The sequence below is a fragment of the Engystomops pustulosus genome, chromosome 4 (assembly GCF_040894005.1).
Source record: "Engystomops pustulosus chromosome 4, aEngPut4.maternal, whole genome shotgun sequence".
NCBI classification, from domain to species: domain Eukaryota; kingdom Metazoa; phylum Chordata; class Amphibia; order Anura; family Leptodactylidae; genus Engystomops; species Engystomops pustulosus.
Window position 1 is genome coordinate 136,487,867 of NC_092414.1, and position 22,914 is coordinate 136,510,780.

General features: G+C 40.1%; 1 protein-coding gene across 2 annotated transcripts in view; it reads right to left on the reverse strand.

Annotated features, from left to right (window-relative positions):
• Nucleotides 1-22,914, reverse strand: part of SND1 (staphylococcal nuclease and tudor domain containing 1) — a 402,857-nt gene that overhangs the window by 345,368 nt on the left and 34,575 nt on the right. For both annotated transcript variants that reach the window (XM_072147568.1, XM_072147569.1), the window contains exons 9-10: nucleotides 13,055-13,145; nucleotides 3,930-4,043 (exon numbers count right to left, since the gene is read on the reverse strand). In XM_072147568.1, the coding sequence (XP_072003669.1) occupies nucleotides 3,930-4,043; nucleotides 13,055-13,145 (205 nt within the window). The remainder of the gene's footprint in view (nucleotides 1-3,929; nucleotides 4,044-13,054; nucleotides 13,146-22,914) is intronic.

Consider the following 22,914-nt stretch of genomic DNA (forward strand, 5'->3'; position numbering starts at 1 on the left):
CTGCCTCGTCAGCCATCATAAGAGCCGTGGAAGCGCACAGGAAAATTTCAGAAATACACAGCACAGGAAACCAGCACCGCAGCGTCACGCACAGATCTTAGACCTGAGATCAGCGTGACTACCTGCTCCAGGTGACATTAAATACCTTAATGGGGAGCCCATCCCCCTGTAGAATTCGTCTGCGCCGCGCTCCCGTTCCCAGGGATGCATTGCGGTCCTGTGAGCCGCCACTTCCGGTCGCGACCGGAAGTCGTCATCGGACCTCGGGGGACGCCGGGAAATGTAGTTTTTTCGGCCGCCGCGCGCTCACACACGGATCGCGGAGCGGCGGCCAGGACGAACGGACTGGAAGGGCGGCGAAAGGGAGGACACAAGGTCGACCGAACGCCCCAGCCCGCCGGGATTTAGCCAGCCAGGACTACCCGTAAGTTTACTTCGTCCCCCCCCCCCCCCTGGAGGAGAGAGGGCACCTCTCTTGTCCTGCCTCGGCAGGGACAGGAAGAACACTGGCGGGAGGATGCAAGGGGGGGAGCATTTAACCTCTCTTCTTCCTGTCCCTGCAGAGGTCAAGGGGCATCCTCCAGGTTGGGCCGTCATGGGGGACGAAGCGGAAATATTTGATTTCTTCTGGTTCGAGGTGCATCTGTAGCTCCTTTTCCCATGCCGCAATGTATTTTGTATAAGCGGTGCTGTCCAGGTCTTAGTTTTCTGTAGATTTAAGTGGATGTAAGTTTGGGGATCTGTGATGTAGCAGTGAGAAGGTTTATCATACTTTGTATGGTAAAACTGCGTACTGTTTAGCTTTAACAGAAATCTACCATCAAAGTAAGATACCATTAGGTAGTAGTTCTGGAGATCTGTGCAGTCATACCTCTGTATCATTTATAACAGGATTGACTTACAGATAATTTTTTATCTGGGTCTCTAGATCCTGCAAGTACTCTGGCTGGATCTTTCACGGTAAACATCACTAAACCATTCATTCAGTGGCCCCTCTGCTCTAACTGACTGCTATAGTATCTTGTTGGAGCGGTTACTCACAGCAAAGGGGAGGGGCAGTGGAGCAGCACAAACACATAGCAGAAAGCTGTTCAGGATGAGAGACTTGTCCACAACCCTTGTGAACCAGGATTAAAAGTTCAATTTTCATAGCCCTGCCGTTAATTACAGATAAAGAGTAGAGGTACACAGGGTTGCTACCAAAATCTGTCAACTAGATCAATGTTGATTAAATCTTCCTATTTCTGAAGGACTGGAAAGCTTAAAAGAGGACCTGTCAGCTTGGAAAACCCACCCACCAAATGTGCCCCCCCCCCATAATCCTCCCCCCCAGCCCCTTTCTCCCTAGCCATTTTTATTTTAAATTTATGTGCAGTAAATGTATTTAGTAAGAGGTCGGATCGGTGTAAATCAGAGGTCGGATCGAGTATCCGGCGCGCTGGCAGTCGGGCTTGTTAGGGGGCGTGCCGACACACCCCTGGCACGCCCCCGCCAGCAGACACATTGCAGGAGAAGCCGGCAGCATCGCTACTGGCAGTCCGTGGCCGCAGCCGCTGTTCGTGCGGTGCGGCCGTACCGCGGAGAGCCGGCAGCGATGCAATGCTGCCGGCTTCTCCTGCAATGTGTCTGCTGGCGGGGGCGTGCCAGGGGTGTGTCGGCAAGCCCCCTAATGAATGAGCCCAACTGCCAGCGCGCCGGATACACGGATCGGTGTAAATCAATTTAGTAAGAGGTCGGGAAGGTGTAAATCAATTTACTGCACATAAATTTAAAATAAAAATGGCTAGGGAGAAAGGAGCTGGGGGGAGGATTATGGGGGGCATATTTGGTGGGTGGGTTTTCCAGGGTGACAGGTCCTCTTTAAGGGATATGTCAACTTGTAATGGATTGCAGAAAAAAAAAAAGGCTTCTTTATTTTCTGACAACTGGCATTTCCAGAAACTCCAAATGTATCCTTACTTTCCTCTCTACAAGCAGAAGACATGTTTGCTTGGATGAGTGTATATACAGAGTGTGTCAAGTGGAATGGCCTTCAAATTGACCCAAATATACAGTACCACATAAAGTTGTTGAATATACCCCAGAATAAGTGGGGAAGAGCCAAAAAGAATGAGTACAGATTACAGGCTTCACAACAATTCAGTTTGGATTAGGTAAAATCAAGTGTATTCAACCAAAGCCAACTATAATTATATCTGGGTATGCAGCACAAAGCCTAACTGCAGTCCAGAGCTACTAAATAGCAATTAGCATAGCAATGTTACTGGATGTACTTGGAAAATAAACAAGTAGTGTAAAAGGTCTATACCTGCTACCTTACTCATGCCACTGGCCATCTGTGTCTGTAACCTATGATGGAACAATACAAATATAAACACACTAACGTAAGTGCTGTCTGTTTTAGCCAAGTTTAGGTTCAGTGTTACAGTACAAGAGGATTCAAGACTAGCCAATACTCTACCTTCTTTTAAAAAATGTTCTTTAAAAGCTGGGATATACAGGATGTACTCAAGGGAAAACTATTCCGACTGCAGTAGAAACCAAGTGAAAATGGCTGCTTTGTGCTGCTGCATTGCAGAACCCACAGTGGCACCAATTTTCAGCCGCAGATTTTTAATCACAGCATATGGATAGGATTAGTATAAATACCCTGCACAATGTTGCTAATATTAAGCACTGCCAACCCACCACAACTGTTCCTTGTCTACTAATGTGCACATATTCCATCTGAATAGCATGTTGGGAATAGGCAGCATTTGTTTTGTACATCACTGAAGTGAATGAGAAAGTACACCATGAACGACAATGCTTAAAATTATAATAAGCGGAGCTGAGGGTGAAAGGGAAAAAAAAAAAAAAAAGTGTGCTAAAATTATGTCAACTGCTCCAGGAAAGTTACTTTCATATAGAAACTAAACTTTTAAGACAAGTTGTGTCAATAACTAGTGCAGATAATAGTAAACTAAGGAATTGAGACTATAATCCTTTATCAGCTTATCCTTCTACAAAACAGTCTCTGGGTGATCTCATCCACTTACAGAGCCAAGTCATAAAATGAAAATACTCCTTGCATGCATACCGTATATATACTCGAGTATAAGCCAACCCAAGGCACCTAATTTTAACAAAAAAAATGTGAAAACCCATTGACTTGAGTATAGGGTGGGAAATGCATTGGTCACAGCCTCCCAGTACATAGCCAGAAAGCACCTGGCCCCTAGTAAATAGCCAGTGCCCCCCCCCCCCCACCTACCCACCCGGCAAGCGGCTAAAGTCATGGTGTGTGCAACTGAGCAAACAGGGACCTGAAGACAGAGCTTCAGAAGAGGTCCTGCAGGGGATGTCGGAAAGGCAGATGGTATAAGCCAAGTAAGGGTTTTTCAGCTCATTTTACTATACATAGTAATCTGTAGCATTCATTCCTGAAATCTATACTGTGTACTTCATAAAGCTTTCAGAAACACTACACACTGCAGGAGAAAGTAAAAAAAAAAAAAATTTGGCAGAGAAGTTTTTTACCTTAAAAAAAAATAATAAAAATAATAATAATAAAAATAATAATAATAATAATAATAATAATAATAATAATAATAAAAATAATAATAATAATAAAAATAATAATAATAATAATAATAATAAAAATAATAATAAAAATAAAAATAATAAAAATAAAAATAATAATAATAATAATAAATAATAAATAATAATGGAATAGAAAACAAACCACAAAACGCTTTTGATTTGGAATCTTTCTAACTTTAGTTTATTGGTGAAGCCAAATTGAAACTACACATTTACGTATTTTCTAATTTGTCTTGCTAGCATGCAAAGATAGGAATGTGTACAAAAGAACCTTATCCACTGCAGGAACTATGCAATTACAAATTTAGATTTGAGGACAAAATGTTCCCGCCAGTCACAACCCTTACCTGAGATCCTTCACCTTCTAGTCTGGGAGGTCTGATGCTGGAAAGATGAATAGTTTTGTATTCTCCAGAGCTCAGCTTCACCACCATAGCATCAGCATTTAACACTTGGACAACCTGTTAAAGAATAAACAAACAATGTTAAAGACAAACAGCTACACTAAAAGAAAAATTAAAAAAAAAAAAAGTGCATTACCAGAAACAGAAAGGTAATTTCTATTGTTCTTCATGTGAAGTAAAGCAAGAGTGAACACTAAAAGGTAATTTTTTAATCCATGAAAACTGCACATTGCCCCAGACCTCTGGTATTATAATTATCTACGATGCCAAGTATTCCGAATTTATTTATTTTTAGCAGATCATTTTAACAATATCTTGAGAAGTCATTAAAATCTCATCAGTAACACCAATCATATCAGGTTCCTAAAGAATGACATGTTATAGCCTAGCAAAATAAATTCCATAGGGCAAAAGCACCCACCTCTGATCGTGTGTAAAAGGCAGGGCGCAGTAAAGTCAGGAGCGGTTTCGATTGTCGTGAATGGTGGATAGGCCCAAAATAAAAAATATGATCAACTCCTTAACCCATTTAATACTAATTTGGCATCAAGGACACTTTCAAATTAGCTTGAAAAATTTGGATGATAACTTGTGTTATAAATTTTTGCCAATTTTTTTTTTTTTATTTATAAAAATTCTCATCTTTTTAAATTCTCTACTTTTGAAGCAGATAGTAGCACCCAAATGAGTTGATAAAGCAGACATGGGACATTTAAGTTATGTTGGCATGTATTTTTTTTTTTTTTTTATTCCATGTATTTTGGGAGACATGGAAGGAGCACCACCCCTTGCAGATTTGTTTTGTGCAGATTATTTTTTAATGTTTACTTATGGGGGTTTATTTTTTTTGCCACAAGAGATGCACATTTCTGGTACATAATTTTGGGGCATCTATAGTGAATTAATGAGATTTTATTAACACTTTTTTGGTGGAGGAAATTAAATTCAATTTTTTACTAAGATTTTTTTACTTTATTTTTTTTAGTTGTACACCATACAATAAAATGATATGTAGGTTATTTTTAATTGTATGGGTCTGCCCGATTAGAGAAATAACTCGCCTATAGGACTTACATTTTTTCCCCAATTTTTCTGAATATAAACTAATTTGGAGAAAATCTTGTATATTTTAGCATCACCATCTTTTCAGAGGCATAACGTTTTTATTTTTCAGCTGAAAAATCTGGTTAAGTGCTTCTTTTTTGAGAGAAGAGTTCTTTTTAGCAGTCTTAGGGCCATTCCACACTTGCGAGTGTGATGCGATGAACTCGCAACGCATGCTGCCCGGATCGCTCGGCCCGAACACTGCACACTGGGAGTGAACTCAGCATGTCAGTTCAGTCCCGGTGTGCAGCGTTCAGGCTGTGCGTTCCAGGCAGCATGCGTTTATCGCATCACACACGCGAGTGTGGAACGGCCCTTATTTTGGAGTGCGCAACCATCACTATTTAGAGCATTTTTTAAGGACGCAAATTTATTTAAAAAAAAAAAAAAAAAAAATTCCAGCCTTTTTCTAATTTCATTTTTAAAGCGCTCACCATGCCAGTCCAATAACTATTCTGTTTAAATCATACAGATTGTTATGGACTCGGCGATACAGAACATGTGGGTTTTTTGTGTATTTGTGTTTATACATTAAGTGTTTGTATGGGATAGTGACTTTTAGGGGCTTATATTTTTATTTTAATATTTAACTTTTTTACTGTATGCAAACTTGACCCATCAACGCACAGCACAGACAGTTTACAGTCAGATCCAGAAGGGGTCTGACTGCCAGGGACATCGGGCAGCCCCGGGGCACTTGGCAGACCTCCAGGCTACCCTGAAGAGGACTCGATTCCCTGGTAAGCGTTACATGTCATGGCACTTGTCGGTAAACTGTTTGCTGCGTGTATGTGTTCTTTAAACCCTACACAAAGTAAAACAGTAAAAACCTTTAAAACTCAATTTGTGTCGTATAAATGGAGCAAAATTTGGATTTCATCCAGTCTATCACAGAGTAAAGTTTGTAGTTCAATGGAGACTGCCGTGTGCATGAGGCCTAAATGTAGACATTAATGCTCGCTAATCTCAGAAGCTTGTTATTTGTTATGTTTTGCAGTTATTCAAAAGTGTTTAAGATTTAAAAGATGGCCTAATAAAAACAAAATTGAAGGCAGGACATACAAAACTAGCTCACTTTTCATCCTTTTACTTGAGTGTCTGCAGCTTCATTTTATATATTAGAAACAATAAGTGCATTGAAAGATAAGGCGCCTAAAACAGTGCAGGCTTCATGAAATGAAGTACCTGCACTCTATACATTACTCCATTAAGTGCTGAATTTTGCCTTCATTAAAAGCTTGTCAGTAAAGGGCAAACATTCGCTTATCAAGTGAGAAATGGAGCGCACCGCACAGCCAGTGGAAGGGCTGATTAATGAGGGTTCACAAGGTATAGCATTTAACCACATTAATGTGGTGACCAGATCTGTTCTTATTAGAAAAACCAAACTACTTCAGCTTGTATTACTGCAGGCAAAGGAAACCAAAAGAGCACATTAATGCAAGTCTAGCACAGCATTTGCACTTTTCCCAAACTCTAGCTCTGAAATTTTTTTTTTTTTTACATATAGCCAAATTAAAACGGTCTGAAGGGGGGTGTCCAAAAGGCAAAAAAGTTTGCAAATGATTAGAGTCAAAACACTTCTCACATAACCCCTTTTCATGATTGAGGGTCATTGTTGTCTGAATGTGCAGGTTAAATTTTGCAGATCTGCCTTTCTTTAAATGACAAGATCTTTGGAAAAACTTTACAAATCTTAACAGATTTTCAAGACATGCGAGACTGACTTGGTAAGAATTTTATAAATGAAGTACATTATCTTTTAGCAAAAAAATATTAGCAGAATGGCTACAACTGTTGTATAATGTATAGAAATGTACATGGCCACCTTTGCCCAGATTCAGCTACAGATGCAGAGGGTGCACATACTTCTGAAACAGTCAGCTCTGTCTTTCCTGCTGTTTTTTCTCCATTCTGTCAGAAGACAGGTTGGAGAGGAGGAGGGGCACACAATTAACACTTATTTTGTTAATCATGGGAACCAAGAAACAGTAATAGTATCCCACTAACCCTTTAAGGACCTGGCCCTTTCTTGTTTTTTTAATTTCTATTTTTCACTGCCCACAATCAAAAATCTATAACTTTTTTTTCTTTTTTACACAAAGATCTGTGTGGCGGCTTGTTTTCTGCATAACAAACTACACTTCATAGTGATGGTGTGTAATATTCCATGTCGTGTACTGGTAAAAAAAAAAAAAAAAAAAAAAAATTAAAAGGAAGATTCATTTTCATAAGCGGTTTCCAGGTTCTACAGTATTTATTAGAAACGCCCCACAAATCACCCCATTAAAACTGTGCCTCTCAATCTATTCAAATCAGCATTTTTTAAAGTATCTCACAAGAATTTATTCATTTTGTCAAAATTTAAAAATCCCAAATATAACCTCCATGTATTTTCTGTTCTAAAATTGACACGTTCATGCAGGATAAAATGAGAAAACACATATCACATTCTGTTGTGCATTTTCTTACCAGTAGGACAAATGCCCCAGGTATTGATACTCCGAATGGTTCTAGGTTTATACAAATACAGTGTGCAATCCTATTCAATTTTCACCTGTCCTCGCTCCCACTAAGCAGCACTGCTCACTATACATACCGGCTCAGAAGCTGGCACAAGTGATTATGTCATCACATCATGTTTGCAGGCTTCAGAGCCGCTGCAGGGAGCATTGAAGCAAGATGTCAGTCACTGGCGCCGCTTTGTGGGAGTAAATTCCCCCCCAACCCATACAAACAGGGGAGGGGCAAGAGGGCAAAATATACGCATATAAAGCTGTCTTCGACTGTCCCCGTCTTTTTATCTATATTGGCTTACACATAAGCGGTTTTATACTCATTGCCTATAGTAACAAATCAAAGCTCAGAGCTTATATTAATGACCTCTGCCACAAGGCAGCAGACAATGGCTCCTGTATATGGTGGTCAAGAAGTGTATTTTGGAAAGCACAGGGTGAAAATTTTGGCTCAAAACAGAGTCTGACATTCCACGAGTCAGAGAGAGCGGTTGTGCAAAATTTGTTGATGTAAACACAACGGTGCAGATGCCTTTAGCAGACACACACACACACCTTTTTACATTAGATTCAAATGAGCAGATTTACTATGAATGAAACACAGAGCACAGTCTTATAAAACAAACATGCAATGCTGCAGTTTATCTTCATTTGGAAGCAGAAAGATTTAGTAACATGTAGGCCAATTATATACCTCCCCACTGGTTTAGAGCATACTAGGAATTCATCAGTTTTGACAGGACAAGTAGACCCAGACAGTACGTGACCACAGCTACAAGGCCTGGAAACCTACAAATTAAGAAAACAGTTTTGCAGGAATACAAAACTAAAGCTTTAACTGTTACCTTTCCAGCAAGTGGTTGCTTATTAACACAAGAAATTGTTTGAATAAATTTCACACCACTGACACTAATCAAAATTTTAGTGGGCGGGGGACTCTTTCCATCGGATATCGTTTTATAATAATTCTGTCCGACCACGATCATGTGCTTCAAGCCTAACAGACCATGGTCGCGTTTTCTTCTAGACTTATCGTGAGCCAAAAACAGCTGTGAAGGCTTCACAGAGATCAGGTAAAATTAAAACATTTGAACAGGTTCTGTGTGCTTCACCACAAAAAAAAAAAAAAAATCATTAAATAATAGTTTTAAAGTAATGCTGATTTTTTCCTTTCTATTGACAAAGACCAGAAATTCCTAGATTTGTCTTACGAGACATGGGGTAGATCACTAGAGGTTGGTTGATGCCGATGTGCTGCTTCACAAGGAGGAAAAAGAAGGGGGCATTCCTTCCTTAGAGTACCGGCCGGACCTGCACAGATTTCCATAACCGGTTTCCCTCACAAGTTACAGTAAATCTGTCAGGCTGATGTTTGTTTGGTCCATAAAAACCTCACCAAAATGACTGACCTCTAGTAACAAAAAGGAATTGTGTTTGGTATTGGAGATGCTAGTTAAATGAAGATTATATTAAGAGGGAGTTAATAGACAAACCTGCAAAATAGACTGCACACAACATTACCTGCCTTATAATGGGCTTGGTAATGGGAGTGATGATATAAGCAGGATCATTACTGAAAATCAGATAACACAGTAACAAAGAATTACTCTTATAAAAGAACAGAGGACCATAAAACACACAAGTCCCATGTAAAAGCAACACAGTAACGTTGGGGAGGAAAATAAAAACCTTTAAAAAGTCTTTTTAACAAGTGATTTAACAAACCCTTATTTTTAGGCTTGAATAAACTGAGAGGCAAGAACATCGACTCAGAATGTGACTCAGGTTTCACACAAGTAATAGAAATTAATGACTGTCGAGGAGTAAATGATCATAGAAGTGTTAGAGCAAGTCATACAGAGGCATTTAAGAGACTGTATAACACCCAGACTTTTAAGTAATGCAAGGATAGCAGTTTAACAGTGTTAGAGCACATCAAACATGTACAAGAAATGCTGTATGGAAGCAGGATTAAAGTACAACTAAGGTGGTGTATGCTGCAATGAACACTTATTTGCAGACTTCTGGATTCAGAGAGGCAATGCTGCAATGAATAGACATCCTTTAGTGCTTTACACAGAAGGCTCCAGTGATGAGCAGGTTTTCTGCCTTTTTCAATTGTATGGCTGCTTTGGGGAATGTGAAAGCCATGATGAATAAATATGTAAATTGGGAATTCAGTTTTTAAAGGGGTTTTCCTACAAAACAAGTTTGGCCCAATCTCTGTCATTTCCATAGAGATGAATAGGCAGTCCAATCACACGCAAATGGCTGCTCCAGTCATCTCAGGGAGTGACAAGGTGTCTGACAGGGGTACACTGGACACATTTACCTTGACACGTACAGTTGAGTTACACTTGAGGAGTTGGAAATCAGGGGCCTAGGGGCCTCACATGAAGGATGGTGACTCCTTTTCCCTCTTCCTTCCCTTCCCCTGTGTGTACCCATATTTAGCGTGGTCTTATATGACCTCTATTACTTTACAGTAGACTGGCCAGGATCAGGCAAATGTGAAAAAGGAACCCCAAGTATATTGGGTGTGGGGAGCTTTAGATATGCTGAAGTCTAGCAAACACTATAAACTGGCACCTCTGTACAGTTTTGCAGCATGTATTATATGTACTACACTTTATGCATCATATCATTAGGTGTTTAATGTTTTATAATAGGTTTTCCCTTAAAATTTGGAAAATTAAAAATTATATTTTAAATAAAACTACTTTTATTGATGTCCTCTGTATACTGCAGCTCCCACTTCCATTTCTGGAACAGTAGAGCTACCCTCCTTCCCCTGCTCACCTGGCTGAAGAGAATTCCTGGGGGTGGGGTGAGGAGGAAGTGATAGAGACCGTAGCTTTGTGTGGCTGGTCTCTGCTAAATCACTAACCACTCTCTCAGGAAGGTGGGGGGTAAGCGTAACGCTGGCTATGGGATGTTAAATCAAACTTCCTTATCACCCCTGCACCAGAAAGTGTTAGTAAGGATGTGGGCTAGCTGTATTCCATGACGGGAAGATCAATTAAAAGGTGTTTCTAGACGAATTCTAGAAGAATGGTGGCTCAAATCCTAAGTCAGTGGAACATGTTTAAAGACATTTAAAAGGCACTGTGTGTGGCTCAGGGAAGGGGCACTGGCAACAGGTTCTCTTTCAGGGGTTGTACCTTATTGGGGGCTCTATAAGCCAGTTCAAAACAGTTGACAGCCCTGCTCCAAAGACTTCTAGCTTTGATGAGCTATACCATAATGTTTAGAATTTAGGAAAACAGGAGCCAAGAACCGCTTTAGAGGCCTCCATTCTCTGTCTATGCCTATAGACATCAAAAGGTGCTCCACTGCCTCCTGTTTTCCCATGTTAACACTACAAACAGCCTTTTAGGTCAAGTGTCCTTTATCATAAGCATACCTTTGAGAAAATATATTACTAGAAGTGAACAAAATCTATTTGTATGCAACCATGGAGATGACTGCAAGGTCTAGTGCACCATGAGGTGCCCAGTCTGATGGATTCAGAAGATGCTATTACTGAGGGCTCTAACTGTGCAAATGGACAAAAACATTGGAGCTCACAGCCACATCCTTGATATACCAAATGTATAAATTAAAGAAATATTCTCTGCATTCAAATATAGATTTTGTTGCAGTCAGGTTTATGATACAAGACACTTAATATAAAACATGGATGACTTTGTAGATTTTGACCCAGGAGGAGACAGGTTCCCAATAAACAAAAAGTACAAATGAAATTATAGAAAAACTGATGTGAAGGGAATGTTTCTGTATAGTACAAGCCTTGAGCGTATCAAACAGGAGAATTATGCCTCACTCAACTTTCTCTTAGCAACCAGCCTTGAGCAGTTTCATGGTGCCTTTGGATTTTATCAGTGCATATCAGATGTGCAGGCATTGTGGGTTAGCTGCAGAAAATATACAACACGAAAGGCCAAATACAATTCCATCCAAGTAACTGGATCAGGATTGACCAGACCTGGAACATTGTATGGAAAAAAAGATCTAAGGGTTGGGGAAAATTTTTTTTAAACTTCCCACTACATGAGACCACAATGAAGCCGAGTGCCTTGCACAGGAGAGGTTCACATGTAAAGCCATGCACAAGCAATTCCTTTAGTAGTATAAATGTGTCTATTCCTCCTGCAGTGTTCCTATATGGAGTTTAAAAACCACAGACCTAAACAAAACCCCTTAACACAAGGTTCAAAAAAAACTATGTGAACAAGAAATGGTATATGCCCCTTTTCAGGTCATGCAAATAACGTACTTTACTAAGCACTAACAGCATTGAGTAAGCTTACCAAAAATAAGCTACTATGTGCAGATTGTTCATGCTTGCTCCACAGAAAGAGTCCTATTGGGACTTTTGCTAAACCCTGTGTTAGCAGCCAATTACTTTAACCACATTGCTGCAAGGTGAAGCAAAAACTGCCTTTAGCAATATCGGAGATGACTAATGTTCAACCCACAGTGTACAGTAAGCATTTTTAAGTAATCCCCAACCTCCATTTACCACCCCACTTTTTTTTTTTACTTTCCAAGAAAGCTAGATAGACACTTCCTTTGAATTTCAATTGAAAATTTACCTTTATTAGAAATGAACATGAACCTTTATGGTGCAGTACAAGCTGAAAATTGAGAAGAGCAGGTGGACAGTGCCATCTACTGGCACGTCCTGTAGGTTTGACATTTCTTGCTACATTTAGTAACAATTTACATTACATTTATTCGAGCAGTGCACTTACTGTGTACTGCATATGTAAAATTCAAGCAAGCATTCTTCCAGGTGGCTTGAAGGGCTGAAACATGTGTCAGAGCATCGGGCAATATCCACTGATAAGAGACATTGGTAGCACCACAGACTGTATGAGCATTTTGTTATAAGGTAGGCTAGGATATATTGTGCCTCTCGTTTGGCCTGCATATAAACATCTGGAATAGGCTGGTTCCCTTATCTGCACTTTAATAATTTAGACTTTATGGAACACTATCCGTAGTGCTGACGTGGGGATCAATTCCAACTTCCTCATTGTATAATGTATTTTTAAGATTGTTATAATTATATGATCAATGGAGCGAAAACAATTTTACCTTTTCCCAAGTGTACTGGTTGGAGCTCTTTTCACCTGATTATCTAGCCTTTTTTCTGGTTTAGCATTTGGTTGTTTCATTGGTACATAAAAATAAACATTTCAATAGCAGAAATTCTGTAATGCATCTATGAAAATACCTCTAAAAGGATCATATGAAATGGCAGACTCCATGCATCTGATAGACCGATGTGTACCCAAAATGAATGGAGTTAAAGGTCAAGCATGACCCACTTCACAATTCCTGATCTATGGCACTGCTTCCTGGAAAGTCCCAAGTACAAGGCACAGGTAGTGCCATAAAAGAATAAATGGAGCAAACGTTTTTTAATAACATAGGTTATGTTACCTTTGCCACAAATTGTTTATCCTTCTGATCCAAATTGGCAGTAGGGGCCACATAGTCTCTCCAAATCCTTACTTTACGTTCTTTAGCAAAACTAAAAGAAAAAAAAAAAAAATATAGGAAAAGAACGTTAGATCTCACAAGGCACATTTTCCTTAAGGATGTAATAGCAAGTCTTATAATTTCAAACACAATTTCATATAGATTATACACTGTTGGCAAACAACATAATCATTCCAGTTTGGGGCACAACTTTCTTTGGTATGAGGGTTAAGTTATAAGATTTTTCCACTTCAAAGGTCCAATTTTTTTGAAAGACCAAGCATACACATCACAATGTGTTAACTACCATCAGTGGCAGTTGTCATAAGAAAGAAATAATAATTTCACACATCTTTGATAACTGATACAGCTGATCATTGTGCCCTAGGGCTAAAATACAGTAGATTACCAACATCCAGTTAGGTAAAAAAAAAAAAAAATACTGATATACCATCAGTAAAACTAACATATAAATCAATGTTAAATTAACACCTTCAGGACACAAGCCTATTTTTCAGACCTGACATGTATCATTTTGTTTGATAATAACTTCAGAACACATTAACTTATCTGTGTTATTTTGAGATCGTTTTTTCTTGACACACTGTGCTTTATGTCAGTGGTAAATGTTAGTTGATATGATTCATGTTTTTTATTAAAAAAGTGGAAATGTAGCAAAAAAATCTGCAATTTTTCTAATTTAACATGTTTTTTTTTTTCAGACAGACAATCTTACCATCCAAATTACTTAATAGCATTTACCATAGCTCTGCATTATAAGTATATAAGCAGAGTTTTTCAGCACATTTTTTTGCTGAAAAACGTCCCCTCTGCTTATACACGAGTCATACATAAGTCAAAAGTCATAAAAAATATAAAAAAAAATAAAAATAAATAAACTTATATACTCACCCTCCGGTGGCCCCGATGCACAGCGCTGCTCCCCCGCTGTCCGCGCGGGTCCTCTTCTGGCTTCGGCTCCCGTCTTCTTGCTTCTCTAACTTTGTGCCAGGCGCTTCCATGTTTTTCTTCTAGGCGGCACCTAGTATGACGTCAGCAGCGGCACGTTATACTAGACGCCGTCCGGGAGAGAACAATAGCGGCACCCAGCAGTATACAGTATATTGTAATAACTTTGTAAACATTCTTAAATTTTTCTAGGATGTTAGCAGACTTACAATAGTAACAGCTATGTATAGGAAAATTTGGAAACAGTGTTTATGGACTATTGTAATTAAGAAAGTGCTTTTTAAAAGACTTTGCAATAAAAAACCATCACAAATGACTTCATTTTCAGAAATGCCCGCATCCTGCTTTTCAAAACCACTTTTAGAAAGTTTTTTTTCACATGAAGAGAAATAGAAGTAAAATTTTGAAAAATATTTTTTTTCATATTATTTTAGGCCTAAAATGTACAAATTTAGGAAAAAGCACACACCCCATTTTATTGCACAATTCCTCCTGAGCACGGAAATACCCCACATGTGGGTGTAAACTTTTAGGGCATATAGCAGGGCACAGAACAGAGCGAGCACCATTTTGTTATGAGTGGGTAGATTTTCCTGAAACTGTTTTAGGCCACCATCATTCATTTACAAATGGGAACATTTAAAAACCCCAACAAGTGACCCCATTTTGGAAACTACACCCATGAAGGAATTTATTAAGGGGTACAATGGCCTTTTCTACACCCTCTGTGTTTCACAAAAATTAAAATAATATGGAAGTCAAATTTTTTAAAATAAATTTTTTTCACTAATATATTAATTTAGGCCTAAAATGTACAAATTTACAATGGGTTGTTGGAGAAAAAAAAAAAAACAAAAAACACACAACCCATTTTATTGCACAATTCCTCCTGAGCACGGAAATACCCCACATGTGGGTGTAAACTGCTTTTAGGGCATATAGCAGGACAGAACAGAGCGCCAGTGAGCACCATTTAGCTATGAGTGGGTAAATATTCCTGAAAGTTTTATGCCACAACCTTTCATTTACAAAGACTCTGGGGGATGGAAACAGTTAAAAACCCCAACAAGTGACCCCATTTTGGAAATGAAACTCTTAAAATGTTTCCAGGATAAAGCAATAGTGACTTATAGGCCCCATTCCACACATTTATAGTAGATTTGAGCTAACAGAATAATGTAACACCAATAAGTGAACCTTATTGAAAACGACACCCAGAAATTATTCATCTAGGTGTATAATGAAAGTTTTTGGTGCTAGTAAAATTCAATCCAGGCAAAATATATTTGCACATGTTGTGAAGAACACTTGCTCCTTCTGTATTCATCTAGGGGTAATATCACTTTGTAAATGGCCAACATTGCAATGAAATTTTGGGCATGTTTGTTCAGGATCATTTAAAAATAACAAAAATGACAAAATAACAATCAAATTAAATATTCCAGGGAAGTATGGTAAGCGCGGAAACAGTCTTTGATGCACAACCCTGGCTTATCTGGGCAAGTGTCGCATTGATAACCGGTATCTTTGCGTGTTCCCTTCTTGTAACACACACACGGCATTTTTTTGAATGTCTTTTCTTTTCGGGGGGGGGGGGGGGGAGGGGGTGATCTCAGATGGGAAATGTTGTCGTGGCACAATTCTGCTGGCGTGACTAGTATGGGATGTGCTCGCACTCTATTCACCTTCTGGGATCAGTAATTGCTTTATTACTTGTTCTTGGTATGCCAAGTATGTTACTTGTTGGCAGGTTTTGCGGTAAATGGTAAAGGAATTATACAATGCAGTTTGCACTAAATGCACTGTAACCTTTTTGTACCAAGTGCGGGACTTGCGAATCGCATTATATGGCTGTAGCATTTGATCGGCTAGATCAACCCCTCCCATGTGTTGGCTGTACTCCTGTATGCAGACTGGCTTAAGGACTGTGGCATTGGCTCCTCTAACAGAGACAGGGGTGCTGTAATCTGCATGGATAGATGTGAGGACAAACATCTCTCTTGTCCTTATATTTTGTCAGCATGATGTTACTCTGACACAAGGACTTGCTTTCACCCCGTCTCAATTTAAGGTCCACCAGATTTTTTGGGAGGACTCTTTGATTCCTCCTTATTGTTCCGCAGGTCACTCTTTCAGTGCCTCCTTGAAAAAGGAACAGAGGGATACTTGTATAGAAATTATCTATGTAAAGTTGATAGCCTTAACCCATCAGGGGTAATAAAAGATCACACACAATTTTACCGCTTGTGGTTAGGATAGGGGGGCACTCAGGTGGACAGATCTGGGAGTCCTTTCCCTCAGATACAGAATTTGTAGGTGTATCCGCTTTCACAGAGCTTGTAAACTTTGATCCGTATCGAGCTCTATTGCTTGGCAGATATTGCCGAAATTTAAAGGGGTTGTGTCACCATAGCAAATGGCTGTAATTGGGTCCAATGCATTGTGACAAGTAGTTTCACCATTTACACTTATTACAAAATCTGCAGCCTTACTGAGATGACTCCTTTTGTTCTGGTAGCTGGCGCCCTTTAGTGGTAGCTGTCTCCCGTCCTGAGCTACAGCTGATCTGGCCGAGTCTGCGCACAGGGATTTCCCCAGCTGCTCTGCACTACAGATCACTCCACACAGCTCCTCTCCTCACTGAGAGATCACCTGACACTGCAGCCAATAGGAGGTGAGAGAGAGGAGGGGCAGAGATTGTGCTGTGATGTCCACTGCTTACCAGCGTCACAGGAGCCTACAGAAGCAGATACAAGGTAACTGCAGCCAGACATGACTATCTGCTGCACAGAGGAGTCCTCCCCTAACATGGATCATAGCAATGTAGCAGCCCTTTCCTCCCTCCACCATTAGTCAGGTCACACAGGAGGCTGCAGAGATAACACAAGTAACAGGCTGAGCTCTGTACTCTCCTGATGCAGTCCTCCACCTGTACTCTCCACCATTCACTGTCCCTCCATGTTACCCTGCAGTCCTGCAAAGGGGCCCCTGTCCCTGACTAGCAGGGAAGTAGCTGAAGATCAGCAACATGTGAGAAGCTGTCACCTATTTATCTATCCTATTATCTAAGTCCTATTATCTATCACCTGTTATCTTTCTATCCATCTCATATCTATCTGTCTCAAATATCTATCTAGTGATTTAGTTGCAATTCCTTACAAAATACACAGAAAGATGCACCAACTTTTTTTTGGTGCACTTTTAACATGGGGCGTATGACACATTTCAATTGGACTTCTATTGGATCAGTAAATGCTATTTGAGCACAGCAGGTGGAGGGAGACTCTGAAGGCTGAGCGCTCTGTAGCACCGAGTTGTGCAATAACTGCTGCTGTCAGTGCTGTGCATGTGCCTGGCTAGGCCCCTCCCACATCTATTCTGCTCCACACAGAAGCAGAGGCTGAACAAGGATCATAATAACAAATAGAAAGGTATTTTTACTTCCAGGTAACCATTACAAATAGATTTTTGAAATATTTTAACCTCTTTGACAGCTTTTTGCAGTCAATTGTTTGTGGTATAACCCCCTTAAGCCTACCTCTAAAAAGTACAAGTGACTAGTCGATGGCTAAATTTTTTTGTGGGGTGTAAACCTCCATAAATTTCTCATTAAAATGAGTCACTACTGGCCTAATTTTGTACAATCGGTCTTAGGCATGGTCACCAGCAGCAGGACACTGACTATTATCACTGTAATGGCGAAATTTTAACAGCGCCTCAAAACGTGGTCTTGTCATTACAGCCCTGTACATTGGTGTGTGGTATAAAACGTCACTGGACCAATATGACCGGATGCTAGGCTTTTTAACAAGTCCCATATTAAGAAAGAGCCCCCAGAATTTTTTTTAATTGTGTGGCATTAGTAGGGTGCCAACTCTGGGTTCTAGCATAATAAGATGTGGGGTGACCGGCCAGAAACTGTTCTGCAGACAGATTTGTCTGTGTAACCATTAGGTCTACAAATTCCTCTGTAAAAAAAAATCAAGTTCCCCGTACCCATCTGTATTAATATTTATTCCTGGGTTGGAACTGAATGCTGGAATTAGGGGAGAAAACATTTTTTTTTTGGGGCTCCCAACCTGGGTCACTTGACTGCTCTTCACTCTGCCTACTGCGCCTTTGTGAGGGTTCATCACTGTCACTAGAGGAGGACATTAGAAAGTGTTCTTCATCACTTGCAGTGTCTGTATCTGAACACATGAAGGCATAGGCCTCATCCGCAGAATACACCCGTTTACATCCGCAGAATACATCAGCGCAGGAAGGGATACAAAAGCTGAACATCTGTGTAGGTGTAAGTATATGTAATAATGTACCCCTACAGTACTAAACTGATACTATATCTATAAAACTAGAAACTATATTTTGTATTTTTTCTAGTTTAGTATTTTTTTTTATATTTTTTTAAATTTTATGATAAAACAAGAAACCGTAACTGAAATGTCAGCGCAGGAAAGGATATAAACGTTGAAGGTCTGTGTAGGTGTAAGAATATGTAATAACGTACGATTTTATATACTGCTTTTGTGTATACATTATATATCCCTAACCGCTAGCCCTAATCGCTGACCCTAATCACTATAGATATTCAGCAGCCCTAATCGCTGACCCTAATCACTATAGATATTCAGCAGCCCTAATCGCTGACCCTAATCACTATAGATATTCAGCAGCCCTAATCGCTGACCCTAATCACTATAGATATTCAGCAGCCCTAATCGCTGACCCTAATCACTATAGATATTCAGCAGCCCTAATCGCTGACCCTAATCACTATAGATATTCAGCAGCCCTAATCGCTGACCCTAATCACTATAGATATTCAGCAGCCCTAATCACTATAGATATTCAGCAGCCCTAATCACTATAGATATTCAGCAGCCCTAATCACTAGCCCTAATCACTATAGATATTCAGCAGCCCTAATCACTGACCCTAATCACTATAGATATTCAGCAGCCCTAATCACTGGCCCTAATCACTATAGATATTCAGCAGCCCTAATCACTGGCCCTAATCACTATAGATATTCAGCAGCCCTACTTGCTGGCCCTAATCACTATAGATATTCAGCAGCCCTACTTGCTGGCCCTAATCACTATAGATATTCAGCAGCCCTACTTGCTGGCCCTAATCACTATAGATATTCAGCAGCCCTAAATCGCTGACCCTAATCACTATAGATATTCAGCAGCCCTAATCACTGGCCCTAATCACTATAGATATTCAGCAGCCCTAATCGCTGACCCTAATCACTATAGATATTCAGCAGCCCTAATCGCTGACCCTAATCACTATAGATATTCAGCAGCCCTAATCACTATAGATATTCAGCAGCCCTAATCACTAGCCCTAATCACTATAGATATTCAGCAGCCCTAATCACTAGCCCTAATCACTATAGATATTCAGCAGCCCTAATCACTATAGATATTCAGCAGCCCTAATCACTATAGATATTCAGCAGCCCTAAATCGCTGACCCTAATCACTATAGATATTCAGCAGCCCTAATCACTGGCCCTAATCACTATAGATATTCAGCAGCCCTAATCACTATAGATATTCAGCAGCCCTAATCACTATAGATATTCAGCAGCCCTAATCACTAGCCCTAATCACTATAGATATTCAGCAGCCCTAATCACTGACCCTAATCACTATAGATATTCAGCAGCCCTAATCACTGGCCCTAATCACTATAGATATTCAGCAGCCCTAATCACTGGCCCTAATCACTATAGATATTCAGCAGCCCTACTCGCTGACCCTAATCACTATAGATATTCAGCAGCCCTAATCGCTGACCCTAATCACTATAGATATTCAGCAGCCCTAATCACTAGCCCTAATCGCTGACCCTAATCACTATAGATATTCAGCAGCCCTAATCACTAGCCCTAATCACTATAGATATTCAGCAGCCCTAATCACTGGCCCTAATCACTATAGATATTCAGCAGCCCTAATCACTGGCCCTAATCACTATAGATATTCAGCAGCCCTAATCACTATAGATATTCAGCAGCCCTAATCACTAGCCTTAATCACTATAGATATTCAGCAGCCCTAATCACTGGCCCTAATCACTATAGATATTCAGCAGCCCTAATCACTGGCCCTAATCACTATAGATATTCAGCAGCCCTAATCACTAGCCCTAATCACTATAGATATTCAGCAGCCCTAATCACTAGCCCTAATCACTATAGATAGTCAGCAGCCCTAATCACTAGCCCTAATCACTATAGATATTCAGCAGCCCTAATCACTAGCCCTAATCGCTGACCCTAATCACTATAGATATTCAGCAGCCCTAATCACTAGCCCTAATCACTATAGATATTCAGCAGCCCTAATCACTAGCCCTAATCACTATAGATATTCAGCAGCCCTAATCACTAGCCCTAATCACTATAGATATTCAGCAGCCCTAATCACTAGCCCTAATCACTATAGATATTCAGCAGCCCTAATCACTATAGATATTCAGCAGCCCTAATCACTAGCCCTAATCACTATAGATATTCAGCAGCCCTAATCACTGGCCCTAATCACTATAGATATTCAGCAGCCCTAATCACTGGCCCTAATCACTATAGATATTCAGCAGCCCTAATCACTAGCCCTAATCACTATAGATATTCAGCAGCCCTAATCACTAGCCCTAATCACTATAGATAGTCAGCAGCCCTAATCACTAGCCCTAATCACTATAGATATTCAGCAGCCCTAATCACTAGCCCTAATCGCTGACCCTAATCACTATAGATATTCAGCAGCCCTAATCACTAGCCCTAATCACTATAGATATTCAGCAGCCCTAATCACTAGCCCTAATCACTATAGATATTCAGCAGCCCTAATCACTAGCCCTAATCACTATAGATATTCAGCAGCCCTAATCACTATAGATATTCAGCAGCCCTAATCACTAGCCCTAATCACTATAGATATTCAGCAGCCCTAATCACTGGCCCTAATCACTATAGATATTCAGCAGCCCTAATCACTGGCCCTAATCACTATAGATATTCAGCAGCCCTAATCACTGGCCCTAATCACTATAGATATTCAGCAGCCCTAATCACTAGCCCTAATCACTATAGATATTCAGCAGCCCTAATCACTAGCCCTAATCACTATAGATATTCAGCAGCCCTAATCACTATAGATATTCAGCAGCCCTAATCACTAGCCCTAATCACTATAGATATTCAGCAGCCCTAATCACTGGCCCTAATCACTATAGATATTCAGCAGCCCTAATCACTAGCCCTAATCACTATAGATATTCAGCAGCCCTAATCACTATAGATATTCAGCAGCCCTAATCACTAGCCCTAATCACTATAGATATTCAGCAGCCCTAATCACTGGCCCTAATCACTATAGATATTCAGCAGCCCTAATCACTGGCCCTAATCACTATAGATATTCAGCAGCCCTAATCACTAGCCCTAATCACTATAGATATTCAGCAGCCCTAATCACTAGCCCTAATCACTATAGATATTCAGCAGCCCTAATCACTATAGATATTCAGCAGCCCTAATCACTAGCCCTAATCACTATAGATATTCAGCAGCCCTAATCACTGGCCCTAATCACTATAGATATTCAGCAGCCCTAATCACTGGCCCTAATCACTATAGATATTCAGCAGCCCTAATCACTAGCCCTAATCACTATAGATAGTCAGCAGCCCTAATCACTAGCCCTAATCACTATAGATATTCAGCAGCCCTAATCACTAGCCCTAATCGCTGACCCTAATCACTATAGATATTCAGCAGCCCTAATCACTAGCCCTAATCACTATAGATATTCAGCAGCCCTAATCACTAGCCCTAATCACTATAGATATTCAGCAGCCCTAATCACTAGCCCTAATCACTATAGATATTCAGCAGCCCTAATCACTAGCCCTAATCACTATAGATATTCAGCAGCCCTAATCACTATAGATATTCAGCAGCCCTAATCACTAGCCCTAATCACTATAGATATTCAGCAGCCCTAATCACTAGCCCTAATCACTATAGATATTCAGCAGCCCTAATCACTAGCCCTAATCACTATAGATATTCAGCAGCCCTAATCACTATAGATATTCAGCAGCCCTAATCACTAGCCCTAATCACTATAGATATTCAGCAGCCCTAATCACTATAGATATTCAGCAGCCCTAATCACTAGCCCTAATCGCTGACCCTAATCACTATAGATATTCAGCAGCCCTAATCGCTGACCCTAATCACTATAGATATTCAGCAGCCCTAATCACTATAGATATTCAGCAGCCCTAATCACTAGCCCTAATCACTATAGATATTCAGCAGCCCTAATCACTGACCCTAATCACTATAGATATTCAGCAGCCCTAATCACTGGCCCTAATCACTGGCCCTAATCACTATAGATATTCAGCAGCCCTAATCACTGGCCCTAATCACTATAGATATTCAGCAGCCCTAATCACTAGCCCTAATCACTATAGATATTCAGCAGCCCTAATCACTAGCCCTAATCACTATAGATATTCAGCAGCCCTAATCACTAGCCCTAATCACTATAGATAGTCAGCAGCCCTAATCACTAGCCCTAATCACTATAGATAGTCAGCAGCCCTAATCACTAGCCCTAATCACTATAGATAGTCAGCAGCCCTAATCACTAGCCCTAATCACTATAGATATTCAGCAGCCCTAATCACTAGCCCTAATCGCTGACCCTAATCACTATAGATATTCAGCAGCCCTAATCACTAGCCCTAATCACTATAGATATTCAGCAGCCCTAATCACTATGGATATTCAGCAGCCCTAATCACTAGCCCTAATCACTATGGAT